At 40.7% G+C, this 25,644-nt stretch overlaps 2 protein-coding genes across 5 annotated transcripts in view; one reads left to right on the top strand and one right to left on the bottom strand.

The window, feature by feature from the left end:
• Nucleotides 1-11,079: 11,079 nt before the first annotated feature.
• The window catches only part of Vezt (vezatin, adherens junctions transmembrane protein), a 53,013-nt gene continuing 38,448 nt past the window's right edge, over nucleotides 11,080-25,644 (bottom strand). For 2 of the 4 annotated variants that reach the window (XM_051206377.1, XM_051206376.1), the window contains exons 8-12: nucleotides 19,876-20,207; nucleotides 17,313-17,506; nucleotides 15,605-15,705; nucleotides 15,000-15,207; nucleotides 11,080-12,081 (exon numbers count right to left, since the gene is read on the bottom strand). In XM_051206377.1, coding sequence (XP_051062334.1) covers nucleotides 11,564-12,081; nucleotides 15,000-15,207; nucleotides 15,605-15,705; nucleotides 17,313-17,506; nucleotides 19,876-20,207 — 1,353 coding nt within the window. In that variant the 3' untranslated portion in view covers nucleotides 11,080-11,563. Of the gene's footprint in view, nucleotides 12,082-12,499; nucleotides 13,029-14,999; nucleotides 15,208-15,604; nucleotides 15,706-17,312; nucleotides 17,507-19,875; nucleotides 20,208-25,644 lie in introns of those variants that run through there. The other 2 variants (XM_051206380.1, XM_051206378.1) reach the window with 1 other exon arrangement.
• LOC127237941 (40S ribosomal protein S15a-like) lies at nucleotides 22,868-23,237 on the top strand. Its single transcript, XM_051206381.1, has one exon. The coding sequence runs from the start codon at nucleotides 22,893-22,895 to the stop codon at nucleotides 23,235-23,237; it is 345 nt and encodes a 114-aa protein (XP_051062338.1). The 5' UTR covers nucleotides 22,868-22,892.

Below are 25,644 nucleotides of genomic sequence, written 5' to 3' on the forward strand. Positions count from 1 at the left end.
AACATGTAGTAAATGTGTAGATTATTTGGCCCTAAAAAAAGAAATTCTGCCACATGCTAAGTGAGGTGGACTGAGGTCATAACAGGAAACAGAATGGCACCTGCCTGCCAAGAGCTGTGGGAAGGAACAGGAGCTCTTATCTAAGTGATAGAAGAGTTTAAGATTTGTACAATGAAAAGTTTTAGAAATGTTTCATTAAAGGCACAGACATTTCCTGGATTGAAGATAAAAATGGCAGTAGTAAAAAGTTCTGGTGTTTTATTCCAATTCAACAAAAAGCCCCCCCCCCCAAGATTTTATTATCTCAAGTTTTCAGTTAGGGTAGGAAAAGCAGAGTTCTAATATACAGGGCATAAATAACCATAAAACAAAACTAAAAAGTATCTGAAAGTTATTTCCAAAGGCTATTTTGTGCGGTTGGAGGGTGTCAGAGATAGGTCTCAGAGCCTTGGTGATAGGCCAGTGTTCTACCACTGAGCAGACTTGAAAAGCTTACTAAAGAGCCAAACCTTGCCCAGAATGGTGGCACACATCTGTAACCTCAGCAATCTAGAGGTGGAGTCAGAAGGACTGCCAGGAGTTCAAGATCAGCCTGGTCTATACAGCAAGTTCTAGGCCAGTTAGTGTTACAAAATGTCTCAAAAAACAAAACAGAACAAAAAAAACAGCAACAAAAAGGCCAGGGTTGTTGGTGGTACATACTTATAATACCAGAACCTGGGAGGTAAAAGCAGGGAGATCAGGAGTTTAAGGACAACCTTAGCTATATAGAAAGTTCAAAGCCAGTCTACGATATGAGACCCTGACTTAAAAGAGGAAACACACACAAAACCCTCATTAAATAGTCCATACTTTCCTCTTTTCAGTGTCCACAATTAATAATGTAAACTAGTGCAATGTTCCCTAAATACTGACAAAGCATACTGTACCTCAACCTAACATGTTCACATGCATTTTAGGCAATGCCAAGAAATAGAGCTAGCTGTGCTAAGTAATTCCATGAGGAAACACTACGAAGAACCCATGGTGATAACATGGTATACAACTAATGGACCACAGTTGGGTTACTCACATGAGCCTCAGTGGACACCAGGACCATTTTAAACTGTGACTGGTGATCTACATTTGCTGGTGTGATAAAGATCGGGGTGGGACAGCATAATTTCAAGTTCCTTATGTATGGAGAGCTTGTTAGTCTACTACACTAACTATGAAAAGCATACACTTTTAATGCTTACCATAATTTTTGAGTTTGGATATCCCTTCAGGCCTTTTCAGAATTCTTGTCTTCCAAATCAAAACGAATAAACATGCAGGTGATTGTAGCAATGCCAGCTGTGATGAGGCCACATAATAAATGCATTACCCGGATGGTTTCAAAATCCAGAGCATCAAGGAAGAAAAATGAAGTTCTTAAAGCTTTCTTCCACACAATCCTGATTTAAAGAGTGAGGGCTCAAGCCACTTCTACTGAATCAGCCTACCTTGTTATCAGAGGCCACCGAAGACTTTTAAAGCGAGCTCTGCTGTGCAGCAGACTCAGTGACGGAAAAGATACTAGTTTCTGAAACAAGAATTTAAAATCACTTAGCATTAGAACTGGGAGATAAGACCTTCGCGAAAGTGTAGCTAAACCATCCAGGTGAAGGGTACTGATACAGTTAGGAAAGCAGGTGTCATTCATTTTGGAAAATGGCTGTTTTGTGGCTAGATTGCTGCTTCTTAAACTAGACATTTTCATCTATTGTATCTGATGACAAAAATCGCAAGAACAGTTCTCCTCACTGGCAATTAATAACACCCACCAAGAATTCCTATTATGGGAAACAACTGTAGTATTTATTACCAGATGCTGTCAGTGGATCTCAGATAGACCATTCAGCCAATGTTTGCTAACCCACAGGCACACAAATGAAAAGTGAACCCCGGGAAGCACAGGATGTGTGGTTCAGCCCCAGTTATCTTCAGTCTTCATGCTGTGGATGGTCCAGGAATGATGCACGGGTTTAGGATGGTTCTAGGATCACGCTCTGGATGGTCCAGGAATGATGCGCGGGTTTAGGATGGTTCTAGGATCACGCTCTGGATGGTTCAGGAATGATGCACGGGTTTAGGTTGGTTCTAGGATAGGCCCAGGGGCCTGGTTTGATCTGGGATCCCTGGGACCATACCTAGAACAAACCCAAACAAAACCAAACTCCTTGTGACTGCTTTCAGCTGGAATGGGCTTCTGGGCTTCCGGGCTTCACACCCATGTGGGCCTTCAAGGCTGTATCAGGGTCACACACCTACTGTTAAGGGACAGGAGTGACGGTCCTGGAGCCTTCCGTACATTGCCACATGCTAATACTGTGCCTGAATGAGCACTGTTTAAGTCGCAGTACTAAACAGCAAGTACAGACTAGTAGGAGAAGGGAGAACATACTTGGACTTAGAAACGGAGGCAACTTACTCATTTAACTCGGAAGGAGAAGAGGGCTAAGAAGTTGTTGGGATCATTACAAAGGAGTGAATTTACAAATGACATACTTTAGTTTCAGAAAAAATTTCAACAATGAACTTATTTGTATGTAGCCAATCTTTAGGAAATGTTATAAAACTGAAAAGTCTTAAGCCTAAAACAATAACATTACCTATTTTAAGAAACTCTTAAGAAATAGATAGGAATAACTATATCTATCTAGTATGACATCTATTATATATAGTCTCATTTTTAAGCTTGCATAATCCAGAAGTATAAACATCCTAAACACCATTTCTACTTTAGCAACACATGTGCTAAATGAATTTCAGTACATAGGGATAAAACTAATGTCACAGCTCATAGACTACAGTGGATACCAATGTACTGCATTTAAAGATAACATGTGCATTTTATTCTATCACCCAATTATTACTATATGATCCTGGCTGGCCTGGAATTCCCTATGTAGACCAGGCTGGCCTCAAAATCAGAGATACAACTGCCTCTGTCTCTGGCGCGCTTAAATTAAAGGCATGCCACCATGCCTGGATTTTATCACACATTTAAAGTTAGGTATAAAGTCAGTTCTTTTGATTTTGCTAACTTTTGCACATGTGAGCTCTGATATAAATTCCTTGTCTTTGGTTTACAGCAACCGCACTGAGTAGAAGTATGCTCCTCTAACAGCGTATTCAAAGACAAGCACCAAGCATGTCTGACATCACTCTCTGTCCTACAATGGTGTCATCACAAGAACCTGGTTTGGACCATTTTTTTTTACAATTATTATATCATAATTCCCTTCCTTTCCCTGGATAACTGAAGGCCAGCTGCATGAAGCATGATTAATAAAATAGACTGACATACCACTCGACTATGCATGATGAAACATGAGTTCCATGGTTATCAAAGCACAGTACATAGATAGTATAATGAAATGACTACTAGGAGAGTGCTTCTAGACAGATTCTAGTATTATGTGAAAATGTCACACTTTTGTTTCTCATTAGAGGAATGCCATCTTGCTCATTTTATGTATTAAAGGCTAATTTAGGCATGCCAGCTACTGAATGACAGTGAAAATTCTTTCACTCTGTTATTGGCCTTTACTCCAACCCTGATAAATCATGGGAAGCTTTTAATGTATACTTCCTTAAGTTGAATGAAAGAAAGCAAAAGTACTGTTGAAAAACCCAGCATATTCAAGAATAAAGTCTTTGTAGCCTAGAGTCTACAAACCCAATGCTTTTCGGATATCTTCAATAATTAATGTTTTCTTGTTTTCCAGGCTTAATGTACTTTCTTTGGAAATGAAGACACATTTCTCTTAAAAAAACAAAACAAAACAAAACAAATTCATAACAGCATATGGTATCCAATTCAAACAGAAAATATAAATGACAATGCCAACTCCAATGGACTGGTTTTAATTACTGCAAAGGAATTACAATATAGAACTAACTTTAGAGAAGGCAAAATGGTTATTTCTGTGTAATGACAATTCTATTTTGAGAGCAGGCATTTAACCCAGTATTTTTATTAGATCAAGGACTGCAATCCAGAAGGTCAGAAGAAACGCTAGAAGCGTCGATGAGCTCAAGTAGCCGGTCTTTTCAGTCTGCCTCTATTTGTTCTATTTGCAGAGTCATCTAGTCTCCAACCAGATCCGAAGGCACATGTGACCATGGGACAAGGCTGCTAATTCCAGCACACTTAAGGAAACAGTAACATAGATGTAGGAATGGGAATAGCTATCAAAACCAAACACTGGATCATTGAAGCCCAGCTGAATGGAGCTCGAAGACGGGGCAGTTCTCAGTGTTTAGTGTATCAGAGTATCATGGCCAATGGTAATGCGGTCATTTTGAGCTGGGTGTGGCAGTCCTGTCTTTAATCCTAGCACTTGGAAGGCAGAGATAGGCAGATCTCAAGGCCAGCCTGGTCTACATACTGAGTTCCAGGACAGCCAAGGCTACATAGAGAGACCCTGTCTCTAAAACCAAAAGTAGTGCTAATGAAAATAATAAAAATAAGTTTTGTATGTATGTTTGTGTGCACATGTAACCATGAGGGTATGTGCACACATATTGGTGTGTGGTTGTGTGTCTGTGTGTTAGGCCAGAGGTTGATGTTCAGGGTTTCCCTAGACCACCCTCACTGTTTAGGCCAGAGTGGCAGGCCACAGAGTTTCAGGGCCTATCCTGATTCCAACGCCCAGGTTACTCCATCATATTCCCCTTTATATGTGGGCGCTGGGAATCTGAACAGAGGTTCTCAGTTCTCATGCTTATGCAGCAATCACTTTACCCCTGAGCCATTTCCCAGCCCAGTAATAATCATTTTCATATAGAAAAGATAAAGGCATATTTCATATATTACTAGAGAACTGGGCTATCTGAATGATCCATTCCCCGTCATGTTAGCCAGTTCTTACCAAATGAGTTATATTTACTTTCAAACCAGTAACTACTGTGCAGGATTCACAACAATGACACAGACTTTAAACCCGTGTACTGAGGAAGACTAACAAAAACAAATGACGAACATTTTTCTGAAATACACACAATGACAGACAGAGATGATAGTCAATTTTTCTTGTACAGTTGAATTCATTAGTGAGAGGCCCTAGAAACGTCAGCATATAAACACCAAACTAATATTTCAAATATATGGTGATCATATTTTCAACCAAGTACGTTTAGCAAGTTTTTGCAAGACACGAAATGCACATACAAGAATGTTAAGCAGCCAAACAGGCATGACACAGTCCATGCATGTGACCAACAGAAAAGCTCTCAGCCTTTTCCAGTCTACTTACTCTTAGTTTAGACACAGTTCTAGTAAGCTTGGCAATCTGGTTTCTCAGTCCGCAGCGGGTTATAAGCAGCAAATTAGGGGCCTATTGCGGAAGGCAGGCACACAACACAGCGGCAAAAGTGACAGCTGAGTATAGGGGGAGATAGAGAAACTGTGAAAAGAAACAGACACAACTCAAAAAGCAAGCAGTATGAAGTTAGGCAGCAAAGGAGTGCTTGACATATCATGTCTCAGTTGTCCCTGCGAGTGGATTTGTTTATTCTCCACTAGAGGAACTGATATTCTCAAAGAAAAGGTTAAACTATTTCCTGTACATGCTAGAATTAAGGGAGAGAAGTCAGTCCCGTTGGAGTTCAGAGATTAAGTGGATTTGCTTCTGTTCCCTGAGAGATGAAGGGACACCGAATGGTCACTACACCAGGCATTCTGCTGTCTCTTCCCTCTTTTGTTTTTTAATCTAAGCACACAGTGCACAGACATGTCCTCACAATCAGATCTGAAGAAAAACCAATCCTCATGCTTTGTGTGGCCGTTCTTCAGCACTGTGCTCACTTTAGTCCAAGCAGGCTTAGTTAGCCGTGTTACACTTTGGTCTCCAGAATTTGGCTCTTATATCCTTGTTATATTTGGGTGTAAAAGCAACATACTACAATAAACCAACCAGTGACCCCGCCCCCATATTTATTTCTATTCATTTAGCAACAAGAAACATGATTCATGTCTTACGTGAGAAGAAAACAGCAGAGTGAAAATGAAATCTAGGGTCAGTTCTAATCAACACTCTGTTAAGTTCTAGTTTTTTAAATGCATCAGAAGTTGACTTTTCCTATGCTTAACGTTCAAGTACTATGCCACTGTCATATGAATCAGGACGTTACTATTTTAATAAACTAAGCTGTACATTATAACCAGATCGTATTTTTCAGCCTCCAAAATATCATTTCTTTTTAAGTTTCTAAGAAATTAGAAATATCATCTAGCAATTCAGAGGATTTGAGTTTTCCTGAGAAAACTCTCCCAACATGGTGAAGTTGGCAGTACTCATAACCGATGAATGAAAGACCTAGGATTCATACTCACAGCCACTGAATGACAGGCCTTAGAAGAACTGGTACAGGAGCAGGTAAATGCTCAGCACATTGAGGAATCAACCAGCCCCTGGAATTTTCCTGTATTTGTTATTAAAAAGAAATCTGGAAAATGGAGAATGGTAACAGATCTAAGAGCTGTTAATATGATGATTCAGCCAATGGGCTCTCTACAGCCTGGAATTTCTTTGCTTTATTACCTAAGGATGGCCTCTTATAGTTATTGATTTAAAAGATGTTTTCTTCACTATACCTTCACAAGAAAGACAGAAAAAATTGCTTTAACAGTGTACCTATAATAACCCTCAGCCTGTTAAGAGATATTAATGGAAGGTTCTCCCATAGAGAATGTTAAATAGTGCCCCCCCCACCAATATTTTGTAAGTCAGCCATTGGAAATGATACATAAGCAATTTCCTCAATCTACAGTTTACCATTATAGAGGAAATATTTTACTAGCTGACTCAAATGTAGATACTTAGAATGTTTGAAGAAGTGAAGAAAAATTTGCCTTGTTAGGGATTACATATTGCTCATGGAAAAAAAAATACAAAGAGGAGATTCTATGAATTATTTAGGATATAAAATAGGTCTACAGAAAATCATACCCAAAGGTTCAAGTTATGAGAGATTGATTGTTGACTCCTAATGACTTTCAAAGATTGCTAGGAGACATTTCCTATTTAAGGCCCACTATTGGGAGTAGAAAAACATGAACTGAGTCATTTGTTCAGAATATTAGATGGCGACAAGGACTTAAATAGTCCAGGAGAATTATCAGCTGAAGTTAAGAAGGAAGTGGGTTTGGTGGGAAAGAAATTACAGGATGCACATGTGGATCATTTGGATCTAAAACTTGATTGCATTTTGGTTATTTTACCCTCTAAGCATTCTCCTACAGGGATAGTAATACAGAGGGAAGATGCTATCTTAGAATGGTTCCTTTTACCACATAAACTGAGTAAAAAATTAAAAACTTATGTGGGAAAGGTCTCTGAGTTGATTCTAAAAGGAAAATTGAGATTTCACCAATTACCAGGAATAGCCCCACAGGAATCGTAGTACCTTTTACTAATGATGAAATTGACAAATTATGGGGAGAAAGTGAACCTCGGCAAAGAGCTTGCAGTAATCTTTTGGGAGAGATTAACAAATATCCCAAAAGCAAGATGATTCAATTTGTAAAGAGAACCAACTGGATCCTTCCTCACATTATACAGTGAACACCAGTCTCTGGAGGCCCCACATTGTATGTTGATGCAAATAAACCAGGAAAGGCAGGCTACAAATCACAAAATTTAAGTAGTGTGGATCAAAGCCCTTATGACTCTTTCCAAAAGTCAAAATTAATGTTATTCTCATGGTGTTAATGGATTTTATGGACCTCTCAACATAGTTACTGACTTGCAATATGCAGAAAGAGTTTTGCATATGGAAACCACTGAATTTATATCAGATGATACAGAATTAACTTTATTATTTATTTAGTGACAAGAAATAATTGGCAGTAGGAATCATCCCATATACATAACACGCATCCCATATGGGTCTGCCAGGTCCTCTAGCACAAGGTAATGTGGAAATTGATCAATCATTAATTGGAAATGAGCTGGAGGCCCCAGAATTTCATAAAAAACATCATGCCAATAGCAAAAGTTTGAAAAAGAGTTGTCTATCACTTGGCAACAAGCCAAGGAAATTATAAGAAAATGCCTTACTTGTTCTTGATACAGCCAAACTCCACTACCTGCAGGAAGTAGCCCAAAAGGTACTCAAAGGGATGCAATCTGGCAGATGGATGTGTTCCATTTTATACAATTTGGAACATTATAATATGTATACAATACCATTCATACCTATTCAGGATTTTAATGAGTTCTGAAAAGGCTGATTCGGTAATCACATACTTGCCAGAAGTTATGGCCATCATGGGTATACCTGTACAGATTAAGACTGGCAATGTTTCAGCATATGTCTTTAGTAAAATGAAAGCTTTTGCTTATTGCAATATTAAGCATATCATAGGCATACCACACAATTCTACAGGGCAAGCAGGTATAGAAAGAGCAAATCAAACTCTAAAGGATATGCTAAATAAACAGAAAGGGGTAATAAAGATCCCTGAAATAGATGGCATAATGCTTTTTTACTTTGAATTTCCCAAATGCTAATGAGAAAGGAACAACAGCTGTGGAGAAATGTTGGATAATAGAAAAACTATGGAATTAAATCAGGCAGTATACTTTAAAGATGTGCCGACCTCACAATGGAAACCAGGATGTGTTAACATCGGGGAGGGGTTTGCTTTTGTTTCCACAGAGAAGAAAAGCTGTCAAAATTGATAAAGATTAGATTCGAGCAAGAGACACCTCTCGATTAAAAGAGGTGGTAGTTCTTCAAACAGTATGGCTGCTTAATCTAAACTAAACCTTAAAACTAACAAATGATTTTCATTTGACCAGAAATAACTTGCCATGAGGAAACCTCCCCAAAGTTAGGTGCAGGAAAGTCTGTACCTGCTCTCTTTCTTATCCTAATACAGATGCTCACTGTGTACAAGGTTACCTTCCTAACTGTACCTGGAATGCTGGCAGTGCACCAGCGAGTCATGCCACACTCTGAAGCCTATATTCGTAAGCATCCTTATCATTTGTGTGTGTGTGTGTGTGTGTGTGTGTGTGTGTGTGTGTGTGTGCGTCTTTTTCTAACTTGCATATCATCAGCTAATGAAACAGATTCAGATGCTGTGACTATAGTTAGTTTTAATAAGGGCTTAATGTATAAAGTTAGATAACATACGTGGTTTGCAAAAGATGAATAAAAAAGCAAATGGTTGCAATGAAGGATCAGTCTGGCCCCAGATTCGCCAGACATCAGGGCCTTGCAGAAGCACAGAAAAAGGCTTTGAGGCATGGCAACGGATACCAGATCACTTAGAGCCCTGATGTCCCCATCTGTAAAGGGCAAAAATTTTCATGAGTGACCTAAACCATACATTTTCCCTCTGAGTTCTAGATTAGTTCTGGTAAAACAAACTTTGGCAATGACTGTATTAGAAGCTGTCAGAATACTATTCCCAACAGGATTAATCATGCTGTAAAACTTGGAAAATAAAATTGTAAGTTTTCTGCCTAAAATGTTTTCCCCAGAAGGTTCTTCTGTTCATCAAATGGCAGCTACTTAACCCAGTCAAGGAGAAGTGAGGTAGCCTTAGGAAGGCATATGTAAGGGTGTCCAATCGTACCCATCAGCCTGGCCAAACACAAAATGTACTCGTGGCAAGAAGTACAAATGGTAAGCAGGGAATCTTAGACTTTATTGGGCGTAAACAGTACGTCGGTCTCGTACCAAAACATCCAAGAATTTCAGAGAGCATGGCTTAAAGTCTGCATTAAAAAATAGGACTTCTGGCTTATTATCACTATCCAGGAAAACAACCAAGGGACATCCACTTAGATTATCAAAAGAGAAAATTCCACAGAGAAAACAGGGCTATATGTTGGAAATATTTTAAATGGTGAAAGAAATACGAAAGCTACTATTACTTAAAGTCACAATGTCTTTACTCATGACTTCAAAAAGCAGTTTTCATGAAACTGAATGAGAGCTTGTGAACAAAACTGATGAGACTGGAAGGAAGGGAACTCTGATTAAACTTTCTATTACGAAATATGAAATCATCAGCTCAGAGAGCATAAAGCTGAACAGATTTCCGTTAAATTGGGGTCATTGACTCAAAATAGACTAAAAGAATTAAAATGGTTAAACTCCAATTTTTCCTGTGTCATAAGTTAAAAGAACTCTCAACAAAAATTTCCTAGTAAGTTCTATATCTAGGGGGAAACAAAGAAAGGAAAACCGTGTCATTTGGGAATACAGAAGTCAGTTACAACACAGGAGGTTCCTTTTTTCTTGAAATTTAGCTATTTCCACGTCTCATTTAAGGTACTGTTCCTGACATGTTAATACTGTTAATTATCAGAAAAAGGAAAATCACTAATAGTCAAAAGTGTACTCATATAAAGTACAAGCTTTTCCTCAGGATAACAAAAGTAGTTACCAAAAGAACAACAACAAAACTTGAATATTAGTAACTTTCCTCACTAAAAGCAGTTCAGTTACAGGAATTCACATACTTTCCTTCTAGACCAGCAGCATAAATTGAGGTTTTTCTTACATTCCTCCCAAATAATGTCTATAAACTCCTTAAGTGCACAGTAACATGTTTTGGAAAGAGAATATTCCTGAAAATGTCATTGAAAACACAATCAAAATGCAAGTCGGACAACACAGGTCTGTGGAAAAGTATCACTGACAGACAGGTTCACAATGCGAAGGACGAGGGTACTTCCCAAGAAAGCTGACATGTTTCCTGGGTCTTAGGAAGATAGGTTGGGCTAGAAAACAGCATCATGACCTCCTCACGCAGAGGCACAGTTGTCTCTGAGTAAAGGACAGAAGGGACTTTCTGCAGGGCTGGGGGTGGGGACTCCCGCCTCTGATACCATCTCTTTGAGTTGTAACAGGAATGAACAACTCCCCCCCAAAAAACCAAACCCCCCCCCCCAAAACCTAGACGGGCCTTTCTTAAAATTGGCATAATATTTTCCTTAAAATGAACACACATATGAAAATAAGGAAACAGGAAATAGGCCCTAGCCCAAACACCTCTGAAACTACTTTAAAGTTCCAAACCCCAGCACACATCAGTTTTAGCAATTAAATCTTTTATTCAGAACCTGTATCTTTGTTTTAGGAGTGGTATAAACAAAATAAAATATGAGCAATATATTAACATGATCGCTGCAGTTACACCCTGCAAAGGACAGAGTAGAAAGAGCTCATAAATGTTTATGCTTTGCAATCATCCTAGATACCTTATGGCAGCAAAGTTTGGCAAAAAAAGGATAAATTCATTTCTTATTAAAAGTACTTGAAGGATTGCCAAGATTATCAATTGTGCCATAAATATAACAGCAGTTTATTCGAAAATGCCCTTACCTCCCTCTCCTATTCCTAAAAGACCTGCCTACACAGGTATCTACTAACACAGGTCAGGGCTTCAAAGCAACAATTGCCCTGTAAATCCACTCTTAGCTTTATATTGAGTAAACACGCACTCATTTCCCTTTCCAGTCTCGAAGCGAAAACACTTTTGTGAAAAGAACAACCGAAAATCACTGCATCGTGGCTTCTATTTTTCTTCCAGCTCGTTTTCGCTTCCTTCCACTATCTGTTCCTCCTCCTCATCGCCAAAAGTCTGTTCCTGCATGGTGGTGAACGACAGAGATCTGGCAGCCACTTCCGCAGCCAGGCCAGCAGTGAAGGTGAATTCTGGTGACAACTGCAGTCGGGCAAGCCTCTGCTTAATGGAGAGCTGTAGGGAGTCCCTGGGAGTTGGAGGGGCAGAGGCTCCGGCGGCGGCGGCGGCAGCAGCTTGAGGAGACTCAGCCCGGCTCTCACACTGGTAGGACCTTCTTTCTTCAGTTCCTTCGAGGAAGGCTTCATTTTCAGAAGTGTCTTTATCTTCACCCTCAGGAGGGCCATCACACACAAACTCAGTCCTATTTCTTTCAAGGTCATGTGTAGAGGGCTTACTATCTTCCTCTTCAGTACCATTCCTATCGACTTTTCCTGTATCTGAATTCATGGGTGTTTCTGAATTACTTACAGATTCCATTGGGTCTACAGGAGACAAGGATTTCAACACAGCTTCAAAGAACAAAAAGAGGAAAAGAAAAGAAAAAAACAAAAATAACTAAGAACCCAATGACTTTAAATCCCCAGTAGCTTTTAAAAAAAGGAACAACAAATAAATAAAAGCTCAATAAAACTTTCTAGTAAAATAAATGAAACTTTATAAAATGGGAATGTTATGACATAAAATGAGACAGGGGCTTGCTGAAGAATCTGGAGTTCAAAGGCAGTGGCTCTCAGAGAGTGGCCCTTGAAGCAGCAGAACCATCTATTCCTTAGGATGCTGTTGGAAACAGACAGGTAACTGGACACTGGGGCTGGGGCGGGCATATTTACAAGCTACCCGCTTGACTCTCATGTACACCAAAGCCTGGAGACTATTGTCTTTAAAGGAACACATAGCGTGGTTTTTCCACCACAGAGATAAAAAGCCTGATGGGACCCAGATAACAGCATCTTCATCGCATATATATTTACAATGGAACATACAATTCAATTTGCTTGTCAACCACCTAACAGAACCTGAATGGAAATGAAGTATTCAACAGTTTGTTGTGCTATGGAGAACACAAATGAAGTAAAATCTGCATTCAAGATCAACTACCAAAGTGTAATACATCCATATCACATAGATCCACACAGTAGAAGTTGTCCTTGCAAGAAAAATGAAGGTTTAGTTAGCCCCTCTTGGTGTTAGTAGGCAGTGGATTGCTTGCTATGCAGTCTCTCCTCCCAGCATGAGGGTTAGTACAATACAATACATTATGAAGCAGGACGGAAGGAAAAAACTGTATCTTGAAGATCTGGCGTACATTTAAAAAGCATTTGTGGAAAGCGTGTCCATTTCCAAGAAACATCCCTATGCTGCAGTAACTCCACTAGGGAAGCAGCAACAACAGACACATGGCCACAGCAGGTTCCAGTGTAGGCTTTCCCTTTCTAATTCCATTCGGACTTTACCCCTGTAGGCAGAGATGAAAACAACTCTGGAAGACGTACTGAAAATTTTTCGGGGAAAGCATTTTTCTGGCATCAGCAGATCTTTACTCATTTCCACAAACTTATAGCATTACTGCCTTTTCAAATGCAAATGGAACCGAAATCATGTTCCGGAAAAAAATTAGACCCATTGCCCACCATGTCAATCAATGGGTAATTTTACAGCTAAATAACATGAAGAAAACACTGCAATAACAAAAGACACAAGCTTATAGAGAATGCCATTTCAGCATTTCTGCACACTCTTGTTCATACATATGCTAGGTCCTCACGCGTGTATCATGCTGTGAGTCATGATCGTTGCTAACTGAATGAGGGAGGCAGAAGGGTCAGCTGATGGCAGTGTTAGGATGTAAGTCTCTAGGGCAGTAGGTAGTTTTTGTTTGTTGATCTAAGTGCTACATACAGTCAATAGTGTCAGGTGTTTGACCTGTACTCGATAACTACTTGCTTATTCAAAATTTGCTGAATGAATACTGCTGGAGGAAAGTGAGAAGAAAGGACAGAAATTTAGAGACTAAAAGCCCTGAACACAGAAACTGTTCAGGTTCAGGAAAAAAATTAAATAAATAAATGAATAAATAAATAGCATCGATCTCTAACCCACGGACACGCTGATTATAGAACTTCCCTGCTGCTTCTGGGAAGCTCACCATTTCTTTGCTCTGCAGTTCAAGCCTTCATTACATCCTAGCTACATTCTCTCTGGTATGGAAGTGTACAGTGGCAGCAGAGGTGGGCAGTTGAGGAGTCCCAGAGTAAACACTGGTAGAGAGGACAGCTTGGTAGAGAGAGAGTTCTTGGTCGGAGACCAGCATACATTTTTGTCATGAAAACAGCAAGTCTGTGGGACTAATCTAATTAGATAAACGTAAGTTGAGAAATAATACCTTTAGTATAAATACTGGGGGGGAAGCGGACATGATGGATTCTTATGCTGGAAAGGGTAATATAATAAGAAAGGAAGGACCAATGTAGTTTGAAGACAGAGTAATGAGCTGTCACAAGACAGAGGAAGAAGGTACTGAAATGGAAGGCAGCTACGGGGCTAGTCTAATGGACAAACAGAATCTACTGGGGATTCTAAGGGAGCCAGTGGAGCAGAAAAGAAAGATGAAACCAACAAATACAGACTGGGATGGAGAGAAAGGGGAGGGTTCATAAGCGAGAACAGGAGAACCCTAAGGAACTTTCCGCTAGTAAGAAAGAGAGAGGCAGCCAGCTGGGTTTGAGGGTCCACATAGATACCTAGAATGGACGGAAGGCCCACTCCGCCTCCTTAGAAGTCCACATGAATTACGTCAACCGAGAATGAACTAAGCTGACCCTGCCAACATCAGGTTTCTCTCCATCCCTTCTTTTGCCTCCCATGAAGCAGGACAGAAGGAAAAAGTGAGGGTAACGTGAAGAAGTTGAAACTTGACTATGGAGTCAGTCTACAGAGGAACAGCTCCCCTGCTTCCATCTTTATGCATTTGCAGCATTAAACACTTACTAACGGTGAGTTTTCCTGAAGTACTTTAAATAGAGACCATAGCTTAGAATCTCACATTTGTCACTTTTCTCTGTCTGACCCCGCAAAAGGGGCTTGCTATGTAGGCCTACGGAGCACAAACTTGCAGCCGCAGCTGGCCTCAAACTCATGAGCTTTCTTTGCGGGGATTACAGCGCCACCATGGCCAGCTCAATGTAGTCAACTTAATGCCCGCTCTGAAAGAAAGCTACCAAAGAAGTAAGGAACTGACGAAAAAGCGTGACTTCACAGCCTCAGTGTGATGATACGGCATTCCTTTATTGATCAAATTGATGTGGCTTCTACAAGAGAGAACTACACTACCTGGCGGATCTGGGTTCTGCAGTTGAGACAGCATCCCTGGTTCAAACAGAAAAGACTCTGCCACTGGGATAACCTGGACTCTGCAGCCCGTGCTTACCGTGCTCACTGAACAGAAGCTGCTTCCACTTCTGCCTTTCTGCCTCGGAAGCTTTCAGTCCCAGCACAGATTTCAACTCCTGCAGCACCCTCCTGGACTCTTCCTGCTCACGCTTCTGTCTCTCTTTGTCTTCTCGAGACAGGTGATACAAATCCTCCTTTCGGAACTCACTTTCTATGTCTATGTCATCCACATACGCTTCTAATTCCTGAAAAGGGACCAAAGACAGACAACTTGCAGCAGTCTCTAACAGCATTCACCACCTGCAGCTCCGCGTCTTGGCGGACTTTCTCTTGGGACAGTCATTATGGTAGCTGGAGAGGAGAAAGGCAACAAACGTATCTACTGCTAAATTAAAATCTTCCAAGAGCTTAACAGTGGATACCAAAAAGCTGTCAACACTATTTAGTACTTTGAGTAATGAATCAAATTCAAGACACTAAGAGCTGATATTTCGATAAAAATTCATATTACATTATAGACTTTATCTCATTAGAAGCAGAAATTCAACAATTGATCTGACAGTACCCATGCCACCTAAAATAAAAGTACGCAAATTGTATCTGAACCCAGACTTCAGTGAAACCAGCACCTTTCACCCTTACCTGTTCCTCAGGGATGGGGTCTCTGTCCTCAATGTGCAGGGTAGGCCGCATCAAGGGCGCTGCAGTGCAGTGTGGGTTTTCACACACTACTTCAGGCTTGCCTTTAAAAAGGGTGGGGGCAGAATAAAGATAAGCAACAGGCCATCGGAAAGGAGTGAACATCTAATGATTAGGATGCTCTTGCCACTGACCCCTTGTTAGTTTCATAGTCCAACTTTCTGTTCTCCCCGGTTTGCTTGTTTTGAGAAAGGGTTTCCTAGGACCCCAGGTTAGTCTTAAACTAATGATCTTCCTACGTTAGGTTCATTGGTGGTACATTTTTGATGTGGACTGCCATACCTGCCTCCCAAATTGTTCTGATTAAAATGTCTTAGTTGTGAAAATTAAAGACACCAAAATGAACAGTAATACAAGTATATTTACCACTTGGCTTTAAGTTAAACTTTTGGAGGAAATGGCTGTACTATCTGTCACATGCTAGATGACACACAAATGCTCCACTCTCACAAAATACTTTGTTCATATCCTTGGGAGGATGTTAGAACAGATCATTACTCTTTCTCATAAACAAATGAAGATCACAGGACATGGCAGTACACACCTTTTATCTCAGCACAAGGGAGGCAGAGGCAGGTGGGCATCCAAGTTTGAGCTAACCTGGTCTATAGAGTGAGTTCCAGGACAGCCAGAGCTACAGAGAAATCCTGTCTCAAAAAGCAAACAAAAAATAATAAAAGAAGACAAAGTTCAATCCTATGTTCTTTTTATTTTTCCATTTTAACTCAGAATTGGAAATGAGTTTCACAGGTAAATATTTTTACCTGCTCACCCAAATTGAATTTCAATTTGGTATTTTATCACATGAATATATATGTAGTCCTGGCTGTCCTGTACAGAGTCCTGGAACTCACTCTGTAGACCTGTCTGGCCTCGAACTCAGAGATCAGCCTGCTTCTGCCTCCCGAGAGCTGGGATTAAAACTGTGTGCCAACACATCTGGCTTAAAACAGTTCTTTTATCGCTATACCTGTTAAGAGATTCTGGAAGTTCTGATAGTAGAAATACTATCAACGTTTCTCCCTTCATTTCACTTTTCATAAAGGGAGATGTGATGCCCTGAACATTCAAATCACTGTGTATTTTATATTAAAATAGGAGTCAAGCCTTAGAATTCATTCTCTCTCTCCCTCTCTCTATTTATCTATCTATACATATATATGTATATGTATCTTTTCTTTTGTTAAACAGAAAACTTTTTTTTGGTGGGGGGGGGCAATTACAAGACAGGGTTTCTCTGTGTAACAGCTCTAGCTGTCGTGGAACTAGTTCCTCAGACCAGGCTGTCCTGGAACTCACAGAGATCCTTCTGCCTCTGTTTCCCGAGAGCTATGATTAAAGGTGTGTGCCACCACTGCTCTGCCAAGAGCTTTTATGGAACCAGTTTAATCATGTTAACAGGTAGGCCACAGAATAGAAACCCAGCAGAATGGAGTGAGCATATTTGACAAGCATCTGATGAAAATAATCCACAGGTACCTTTTAAAGATTTAAATTAAAAACAATCTTATTTTACTTACGAATCCCAGTTCCCGGCCCCTCCTGTCCTCCCACTCCCCCAGCATTTCCTCAACCCCCCGCCCCACTCCTTAGAGGGGTGAGGCCTCCCATGGGAGATCGTCAAAGTCTGTCACATCATATGGGGCAGGACCTTTTTTATCTGTATTCCTCCGCAGCAGTTTATCTACTTGAGAAATGGCTTCTTCCCAGCAGCTGTTGCTGGCCTGAACATGGGGCTCAATGAGCCTTAGCTTCTGTTCCAGTATCGGATAAGCCTCAGACAGCAGCTCTTGTGTTTCCTTAGTGCAAACAAGCTTTTCAAGTTCATCTTCAAGAATTATTACTCTGTGAAACACACACACACACACACACACAAAGACAGATTTTTAAAATATGAAATGGAAATTTTATCATTTAAGAGATTTTAAGAAATTAAACCTATAAAAGAATTAAAACCAAGCAAAACCAAACCAAAACAAAATAACAACAACAACAACAACAACAACAAAAAAACAAAACAAAACAAAATAGCTCAAGCTGGGAGATGGTGACACACGCCTAATCCCAGGCCCAGAGAGGCAGAGGCAGGTGGATCTCTGAGTTCCCGGACAGCAGGGCTACACAGAGGAAACCTGCCTGGGATGGGGGTGGGTGGGTGGCAGGAAGGCCAGTTCTAGAGACAAATGGTGGTAAGTGTTGTTCAACAACGTGTGTGCATTTGCTACCAATGGACAGTACACTTATAAATGGTCGAGTGGGACTAGAGATGTAGCTCAGTGACAGAGTCCTTGGTTAGGAACCTAAAACGACCCCCAGCAACAAATGAAAATTCATGACGAGTATTATGTAATATGTTTAACAAGTATTTTTTATATACATACTAGACAATTTCTGATCTAAAAGAATACATGACACCCATCTCCTACTTTTAAGAAATTAACAAGGAAAATCATATATACATATCCATGTTGAAATTATATATAATGTATATTATATATATACTATACATATATAGTGTATTATCTGTAGACATCTTTATCTTACATGAATGACTATTTTGCTTGCAACGATCGATACCTCGCACCACATGTGTGCAGAGTCAGAGGAGGATGCTGGATCTCCTGGAACTGGAGTTCTGGATGAAAACCTCTCTCATAACTTACATTCAAGGGGCTGGAGTTAGCGTACTGGAATGGAGCGTGTACCCACTTGAGGCAGTGTATAACTATTTGTAACTCCAGTCCTAGAGTATCCAACACCCTCTTCTGGCCTCTGTTGGTGCCTGCATATAAGTGCACGGACACCTGCATAAATAATAATTTTTTAAACACACACACACACACACACACACACACACACTCATTCTGTTGGCTCTGTTGTTCTAGAGAGCTCTTCCTAATTCACTTAGATAACCTGACCTTTGCTCCCACACATGTGGGCATGGCCTTACTGTCCATGTTACCATCTTAGAATAATAAAGATAGGCCACTGGATATTCACACCTCACTTTTCCTATCCTATCTTTCATGTGTCTCATATTAACGTCTCAAAGGCCTTGAACTGAAGTAAAGCTTATCTTCTCAAATATGTTTCTGAGCTTACATTTCTTTTTTGGGGAGGTGCGTGGGGGGGTTTCTTTGTGTAGCTTTTGGAGCCTGTCCTGAAACTAGCTTTGTAGATCAGGCTGGCCTTGAACTCACAGAGATCTGCCTGCCTCTGCCTCCCAAGTGCTAGGATTAAAGGCATGCACCACCACTGCCCAGCCGTGCACACTTTCTTATCTCACATCTGATTTATGCATTTCTCCTTCCACTTCTTGGGTCACATATTCTATCAGCTGCAATCTTCTCACTGCAGTAAATCCCAGGGACCTTCCTGATTGCCAACACAACTTATCCACCTATTTGCTGTAGCTGTACACTAGGAATATTTCACATTTATTGAAAAAATTCAGCGGGAATCCAAGGTGTACTTGGATTCAATTCCTTCTTTTCTTTTTCCTTTTTCTCTTTTTTGGAGACAGGGTCTCTCTATATACTCTTCTGTAGACCAAGCTGGCCTTGAACTCAGAGACCCACATGCCTCTGCCTCCCCCATGTGCTGGGATTAAAAGGCATTCAGTACCAGGCCTGGCTTATTCAATTTTTAAAATGTGAAAATTTCCATTTAGAAATACATGAGAAAAATATTTGCAACTGATAAAAGTACACCGAAGCTGACTACGAACATTTGGAAACAATAGCTGAATGCCAATATTATGCAAAGTACAAGGCAAATATAAAAATGTGGACACCACCCTTTACTGAGGCCACAGAGATTATTCCGTGCTATTTCCAAAGCTGCTGTGATGTGTTTAGAAAGCAGCAAAGCATTATCCTTCAGCTGTATACAGCAATGCCTCTCAGACCGTGGGTTCCAGTTTAAAGTCCTGCCATAAGAGGGCTAAACAGATGCTCATTTTTGATAATTTTACCTCTCAAAGTAAAGGAGCATCTGCTTTCTACTGCAACCAGGAAAAGGGAAAATTACACATGATTCTCTTCAACCACAGTGCTTACAAATCGTTGTCTCCCTGATACCTCATACCCACAGACCATCCCTCATGCTCTGCTTTGTTTCTTCTTCCTAGTGAGGACGCACGAAACAGCCAACACGGAATGAAGGCGATGTTTGCTCATCCCTGTGATGTTCCCGCATGCAGCTTCTAAACTTACTCATTTAATAGGGCTTTCAGGTGGAGCTGTAAGCTGCGCACTGCTGTGTGGACATTATTCAGCTCTCTCGACTTCTGCTGAGTTCTGGATAAACGCTGGGGTACCGACTGGTGCTGAGTTTCAAAGTACCGAAAGAACTCGTAACTGCGCTTCAGCTCTTCCAAGCAGGCAGAGTGAGCATGAGGTAGACCTTGAGTCACATCAGATAGAATTCGGTGAGGCAAGAGAGCCTCAGTAAGTAAGGGCCCCGAAGGCGAGTTAGCTGTAGAAAGTAACAGGGCTAAGCGCCTGAAGAACTCGGAACTCTGTGCCACCCAGAGTTGGAACAAAACCTGAGAGAGAGAGAGAGGGGGGGGGGGAAGGAGAACAAGAACATACTGATCAATAACAGTACTGTCAATATTCAAACTATAAGTGTATTTAACTTCCAGCTTTTAACTTTTCACATTATCCTAAATAATGACTGAACTGCACCTGAGCAAACTCTTTAGATTAGCCAAGGGCGCTATACTGAATTATGTAGTCATAACGCATGCAATTTAGGATTCTAATACAGAAGCCAACACCTATATGTAATTCAGCACAGTTCTAGCCTAGATAGAAAGGAGAGATGGCTCAGTGCTCTTCCAGAGGACCTGGGTGAGATTCCCACCACCAATATGACACCTCACAAATGCTTGTGACTGCACCTCCTGGACAATATGAAACCTCTGACTTTGTGTGACATACACAGACACAGACAATTAAAAATAATAAAGTGAAGCTGGCTACGATGGCACATGCCTATAACCCCAGCACTTGGGAGACAGAGGCAGACAGGTCTGTTGAGTCTGAGGTCAGCCTGGTTTACACAGTGAATTTCAGGACAGTCAGGGATATACACAGAGAGACCCTGCCTCAAAAGCTTATTAGAAATGAGTCTTCCATTAAAAACATTTCAGGCTGGTGAGATGGCTCAGCAGGTAAAGATACTATGAACCTGACCATTTGAGCTGTTTCCAGTACTCACATGGTGTAAGAAGAGGTCTCCTACAAGCTGCCCTCTGACCCCCACAGGAATGCTGTGTTATGTGTGCACCCATATATATATATATATATATATATATATATATATATATATATATATATATATCTCAAGAATTTGAGGCTGAAGAGATGACTGAAGAGCTCAGCAGTTAACAGTATTTTTTCTCTTGCAGAGCCACAGGCTGGGTTCTGTTCTTAGCACTCAGATGCCAGACAGCTTACAACCATCTGGAATTCCAGTTCCAGATGGTCATTGAACAGAAGCACCGCACACATGTGGTGTATAGACATATGTACAGGCAAAACATCCATACAGGTAAAGCAAGCAAGCAAGCAAGCAAGCAAGCAAGCAAACAAACAAACAAACAGGGATTTGGGGTTCAAGCAGGCTGTGGTGGTTCACACCTTTAATCCCACTCAGGAAGCAGAGGCAAACAGATCTCTGCAAGTTCTAGGCCAACGAAGGCTACACAGTAAGACCTTATCTCAAGAATGAAAAAAAAAAAAAGCATGATTCAAAATGAGACTGCTACTTTGTTCTAAGAATAGCACGTCTGGCATAAAAACTGCATTTCTATTTCTTTTAAATTAACTTCAAAAAATATTATGTGTGAACACTTGTGTGGTTATGTGCATATGAGAGTGTAAGTGGCTACAGACTCCAAAGGAGGGTGTCAGATGCCCTGGAGTAAGAGTCATGGGTGGCTATGAGCTGCCTAACACAGGTATTGGGAACTGAACTTGGATCCTTAGCAAGAACATTATGTGCTCTTAGCTGAGCCATCTGCCCAATCTCTGTAAACTTATGCTTGAGAGACATAGCAGAAAGCAGACAGCTAAGGATCTCTGCAGACACAGTCCTAACACAAGGACAACAGCCTGAAAGAGTGGTCCTGGGGAGAGCAGCCAGACTCCAGCTTTCTGGGACAGATGTTAAAAAGAAGCAAGCTGGCATCCAATTGATGCTTTAAGAAAAGATTGACTTATCATTGAATGTTACACATCGAAGTTCAGAAACATATTTTTTCCCCGTTTGTTCTTTGGATAATGCATACATCTTGTTTTCTGTTTGTTCTTTTGGATGAACAGCTTTGGCTAAGGGAATACCCAAAACTTATCATCGAGGAGCAAGTTATGATTTTTAAATACTTTGTGGCATCTGGCTTCCTTCCTTCCTTTTGATTATTTATTTATTTATTTATTTATTTATTTATTTATTTATTTATTTATTATGAATACAGGGTTCTCCCTTCAAGCCAGGAGAGGGCACCAGATCTTATTATAGAAGGTGGTGAGCTACCACATAGTTGCTGGGAACTGAACTCAGGACCTCTGGAAGCGTGGACAGTGCTCTTAATCTTTGAGCCATCTCTCCAGCTAGTTAAACACTTAAAGAATCCAGGCATGGTGACACACACTTATAGTCCTGGTCACTCAGCAAACTAGAGGATTACTTGAGATCATGAGTTCAAAACTAGAGGAACAACATAGTGAGACCCTGCCTCAAAAAACTAGCAAGCAAGCACACAAGCAACCAAAACACCGCAACAAAGTTAAGAAAAAAGTCTTCTACTCCTTTTAGGGAGATAAACACACTCACTGTACTAGGGATTATTTATTTATCTTTGAGATGGCGTCTTACCACACAGGCTAGCCTCAAACTTCTAGGCCAGATGAGCTTCCAAAAGCTCAGCTTCCCAAAGCAGCCAAGACTACGGGTGTATGTCATCACACCTACCTCATGACTAAGGCTTTATATACCTCTTTGAGGAAGTGATTTTCTATTCCCTGACAGTGCAACATTTGATATTACTAAGCTATTCAGAGGGAAGAGCTGTAAATAGTAAAGGGTAAACCCAAACACGTTTTCTTCAAAGGACACAATGAAAACCATAAAGGAAAACAAAAGGACATTACTTGTCACTCATCCAGTTTTAGGGAATTTAGTGTGGCTCTTTCTGCCATCTTTCTGCGCTGTCACCTTGGTGCACATGAATGTCCTGGCTGATGCTCTGAAGAGCATCAACAATGTTGGGAAGAGAGGCAAACACCAGGTCCTCATGAGACCCTACTCCAAAGTCATCGCTCAGTTCCTAACTGTGATAATGAAGCACGGTTACATAGGTGAGTTTGAAATCATCGATGACCACAGAGCTGGGAAAATTGTCGTGAACCTCACAGGCAGGTTGAACAGGTGTGGAGTGATCAGCCCTAGATTTGATGTGCAGCTCAAAGACCTAGAAAAATGGCCGAACAGTCTGCTCCCAACCCTTCAGTTTGGCTTCATTGTACTGACAACCTCAGCTGGCATCATGGACCATGAAGAAGCAAGATGAAACACATCTAGAGATGTAACATATATAAATAAAAAGCCTCCATGGACAAGAAAGGAAGTTTAGTGTGTGTGTGTGTGTGCGCGCGCGTGCCTGTGCACGTGTGGCAATGAGTTCATTCCTTCCACTATGCCGGTTCTGGGGATCAACTCATGTCACCTCACCACCCAGTAAATCACTTCTCACTTGGTCTTTTTTAAAAATAAAGCTTTAGACTTGTTCTGAGAGAGGGTTCTTTGAACTTCCATGGCTATAAATGTTACAGATCTCAAGACAAGGCCCCTTTTAGAGCTTAAGGACTCTGGGTACCAACACAACACAATTACTGAATTTGGTAGTAGATTTGCTCCATGTTAGAAATAAATAATTGTAAGAACCCAAGTTGGAAGATTTACAAGAGTAAACAAATAGGACCCAGTTAAAGTCAGTGTAACTTGGGGGAAGGTTGGGCAGAGGACACCAGAGGACAAGTCACTGTTTAGAGCAGGTCAAATCTGCTACAAAGTAACAGCTCAGTTAACATCCACTGGGCTTTTACTCTGCCAGGGTCTGGACCGGCAAATGTTTAATATTTTGGAGCTAGGCACTGTGATGGATGCATGTTAGTAAATGCAGAGGCAGTGACTTGCTCAAGAGCACATCAGAAGTCATGGGATGGAGCTGTATGAAATCTCGACTCTGATCATGGGGGAGGCCTTCTCTTTTTGCTGCCCTTCAGCCAGTGCTCAGGTCAAGATTTAACATGGCTTTTATAACAGCACAAATACTTTGGAAGGGGGATGCTGAGCAAACTGCAGGGGGCTCTAATGGGAGTAGGAGGGAGGAAGGAGGTCCATACAGGAGAGAAAGGGAGCAGGTAAAATAACACTGAAGAGACTTGAAAAAGTCATACGGAATCACACTATTTACCTAAATTGCGTACCACACACACACACACACACACACACACACAAATACAGATTCATTCGTTAAAATAACAAGTAAGGAAAAGAGGTCACAATTTCAAGACAGATAAGGGAAGGTGTTGGAAAGAAAGGGAAAGGAGAAAAATGGTATAATTATATTTTAATATAAAACACGAAAACAAAAGAACTACATCAAAACAAGTAGGAAAGTCAGTGAGACATCTTGATGGCTAAAAAATAAAAATAAGAAAAATAAATAATAAAGAGATGTAGAAATATCAAAATCGCTTCTCTGAGACTTTCTTAAAGAACAGCAGTGAGGGACAAAGGATGGAGAGATGGCTCAGTGGTTAGTGACACTTGCTGCTCTGTGGAGGACGTGGTTTTGATTTCCAGTACCACATGCGAGCCACCCACGAGGTGCTCAGTTAAGTCAGGTTCTAGGGGATCCAATACCCTCTTCTGACTTTTGTGAACACATACATGGTGCACAGCTATACATGCAGGCAAAAACATTCATGTACATAAAATAAATATAAAAAGAAAGGAAAACATATAGCTTGTCAACTTTAAAATAAACAGCTATATAACAATCAAAATGCAATGGCTGTTTTTAAGCTCTGTTTTAGGTATTTGCAAGTCTTCTCATTTAATCTAACACCTTAAAAAGCATCTTTTTAACAGATGAGGTAAATTTAAAGAATAGTTTATCTGAAGGCCAATGAGAGGTCAGAGGTAAAATATAAATTCACCTCTGCCCATTTAAAAAATCTCCCAAGTTATCCTTTTAAGAAGAGTATTCTGTTATAGAGTAAAGCACAATTATGAGAACTACCCTGGAAATAAAAGCTGCTTAAATTCCCTCACCCCCGAGCACTTTAGTGTTTTCTCTACTCTTCCCCTTCTGTCACAGCATTCCCATCACCCTGCCTATACACCCGCATAGGAAGCAGACACTGTTCCAAAGCCTAGGCAAGCAAATTACAGCTGCTGTACAGAGGTTTCCTGTGCAGACCTACCATAACCTATGCAACGGTTCCTCTATTCCATCATAGTTCCCACTCCAAACTCTGCATATGCCAGGCAGGCACCTAGTGTTCACCCTACACAAAGCTACTAAATAAGCTTGACATATTTAGAATAATCACCTTAAGAACGATTTGTGGAATCGGAATAACTAGTTCAAAGCATAAATCTCTTGTAAACGGCTCTAATGTGTCAAATTACATTGTCAAACAAATAACTCTAGAAGATTTAGGAAATTGGAGAGAAAATTGTTGCAGTGGCCCACATAAGACGCTAAGCGGGTGTAGTGGTGTGTGCCTGCAATCCAGCTACTCAGAGCTCCAAGCTGGAACTGCAAGCTCTCAGCTAGCCTGGGCGACAGAGCTAGACCTGTCAGAGAGAGACATAAAGAGAGGCCAGATAGAGGGAGGGAGGGAGAGACGGGGGGGGGGGGAGACACAGAGAGGACAGAGAATATGATGATGATGACACTGTTAGAT

This window comes from Phodopus roborovskii, unplaced genomic scaffold, assembly GCF_943737965.1.
Source record: "Phodopus roborovskii unplaced genomic scaffold, PHOROB, whole genome shotgun sequence".
Taxonomy (NCBI): Eukaryota; Metazoa; Chordata; class Mammalia; order Rodentia; family Cricetidae; genus Phodopus; species Phodopus roborovskii.

What these genes read in the sequence shown, in the direction of transcription:
- LOC127237941 (XM_051206381.1), top strand. Translation starts at nt 22,893, where the DNA reads ATGAATGTCCTGGCTGATGCTCTGAAGAGCATCAACAATGTTGGGAAG.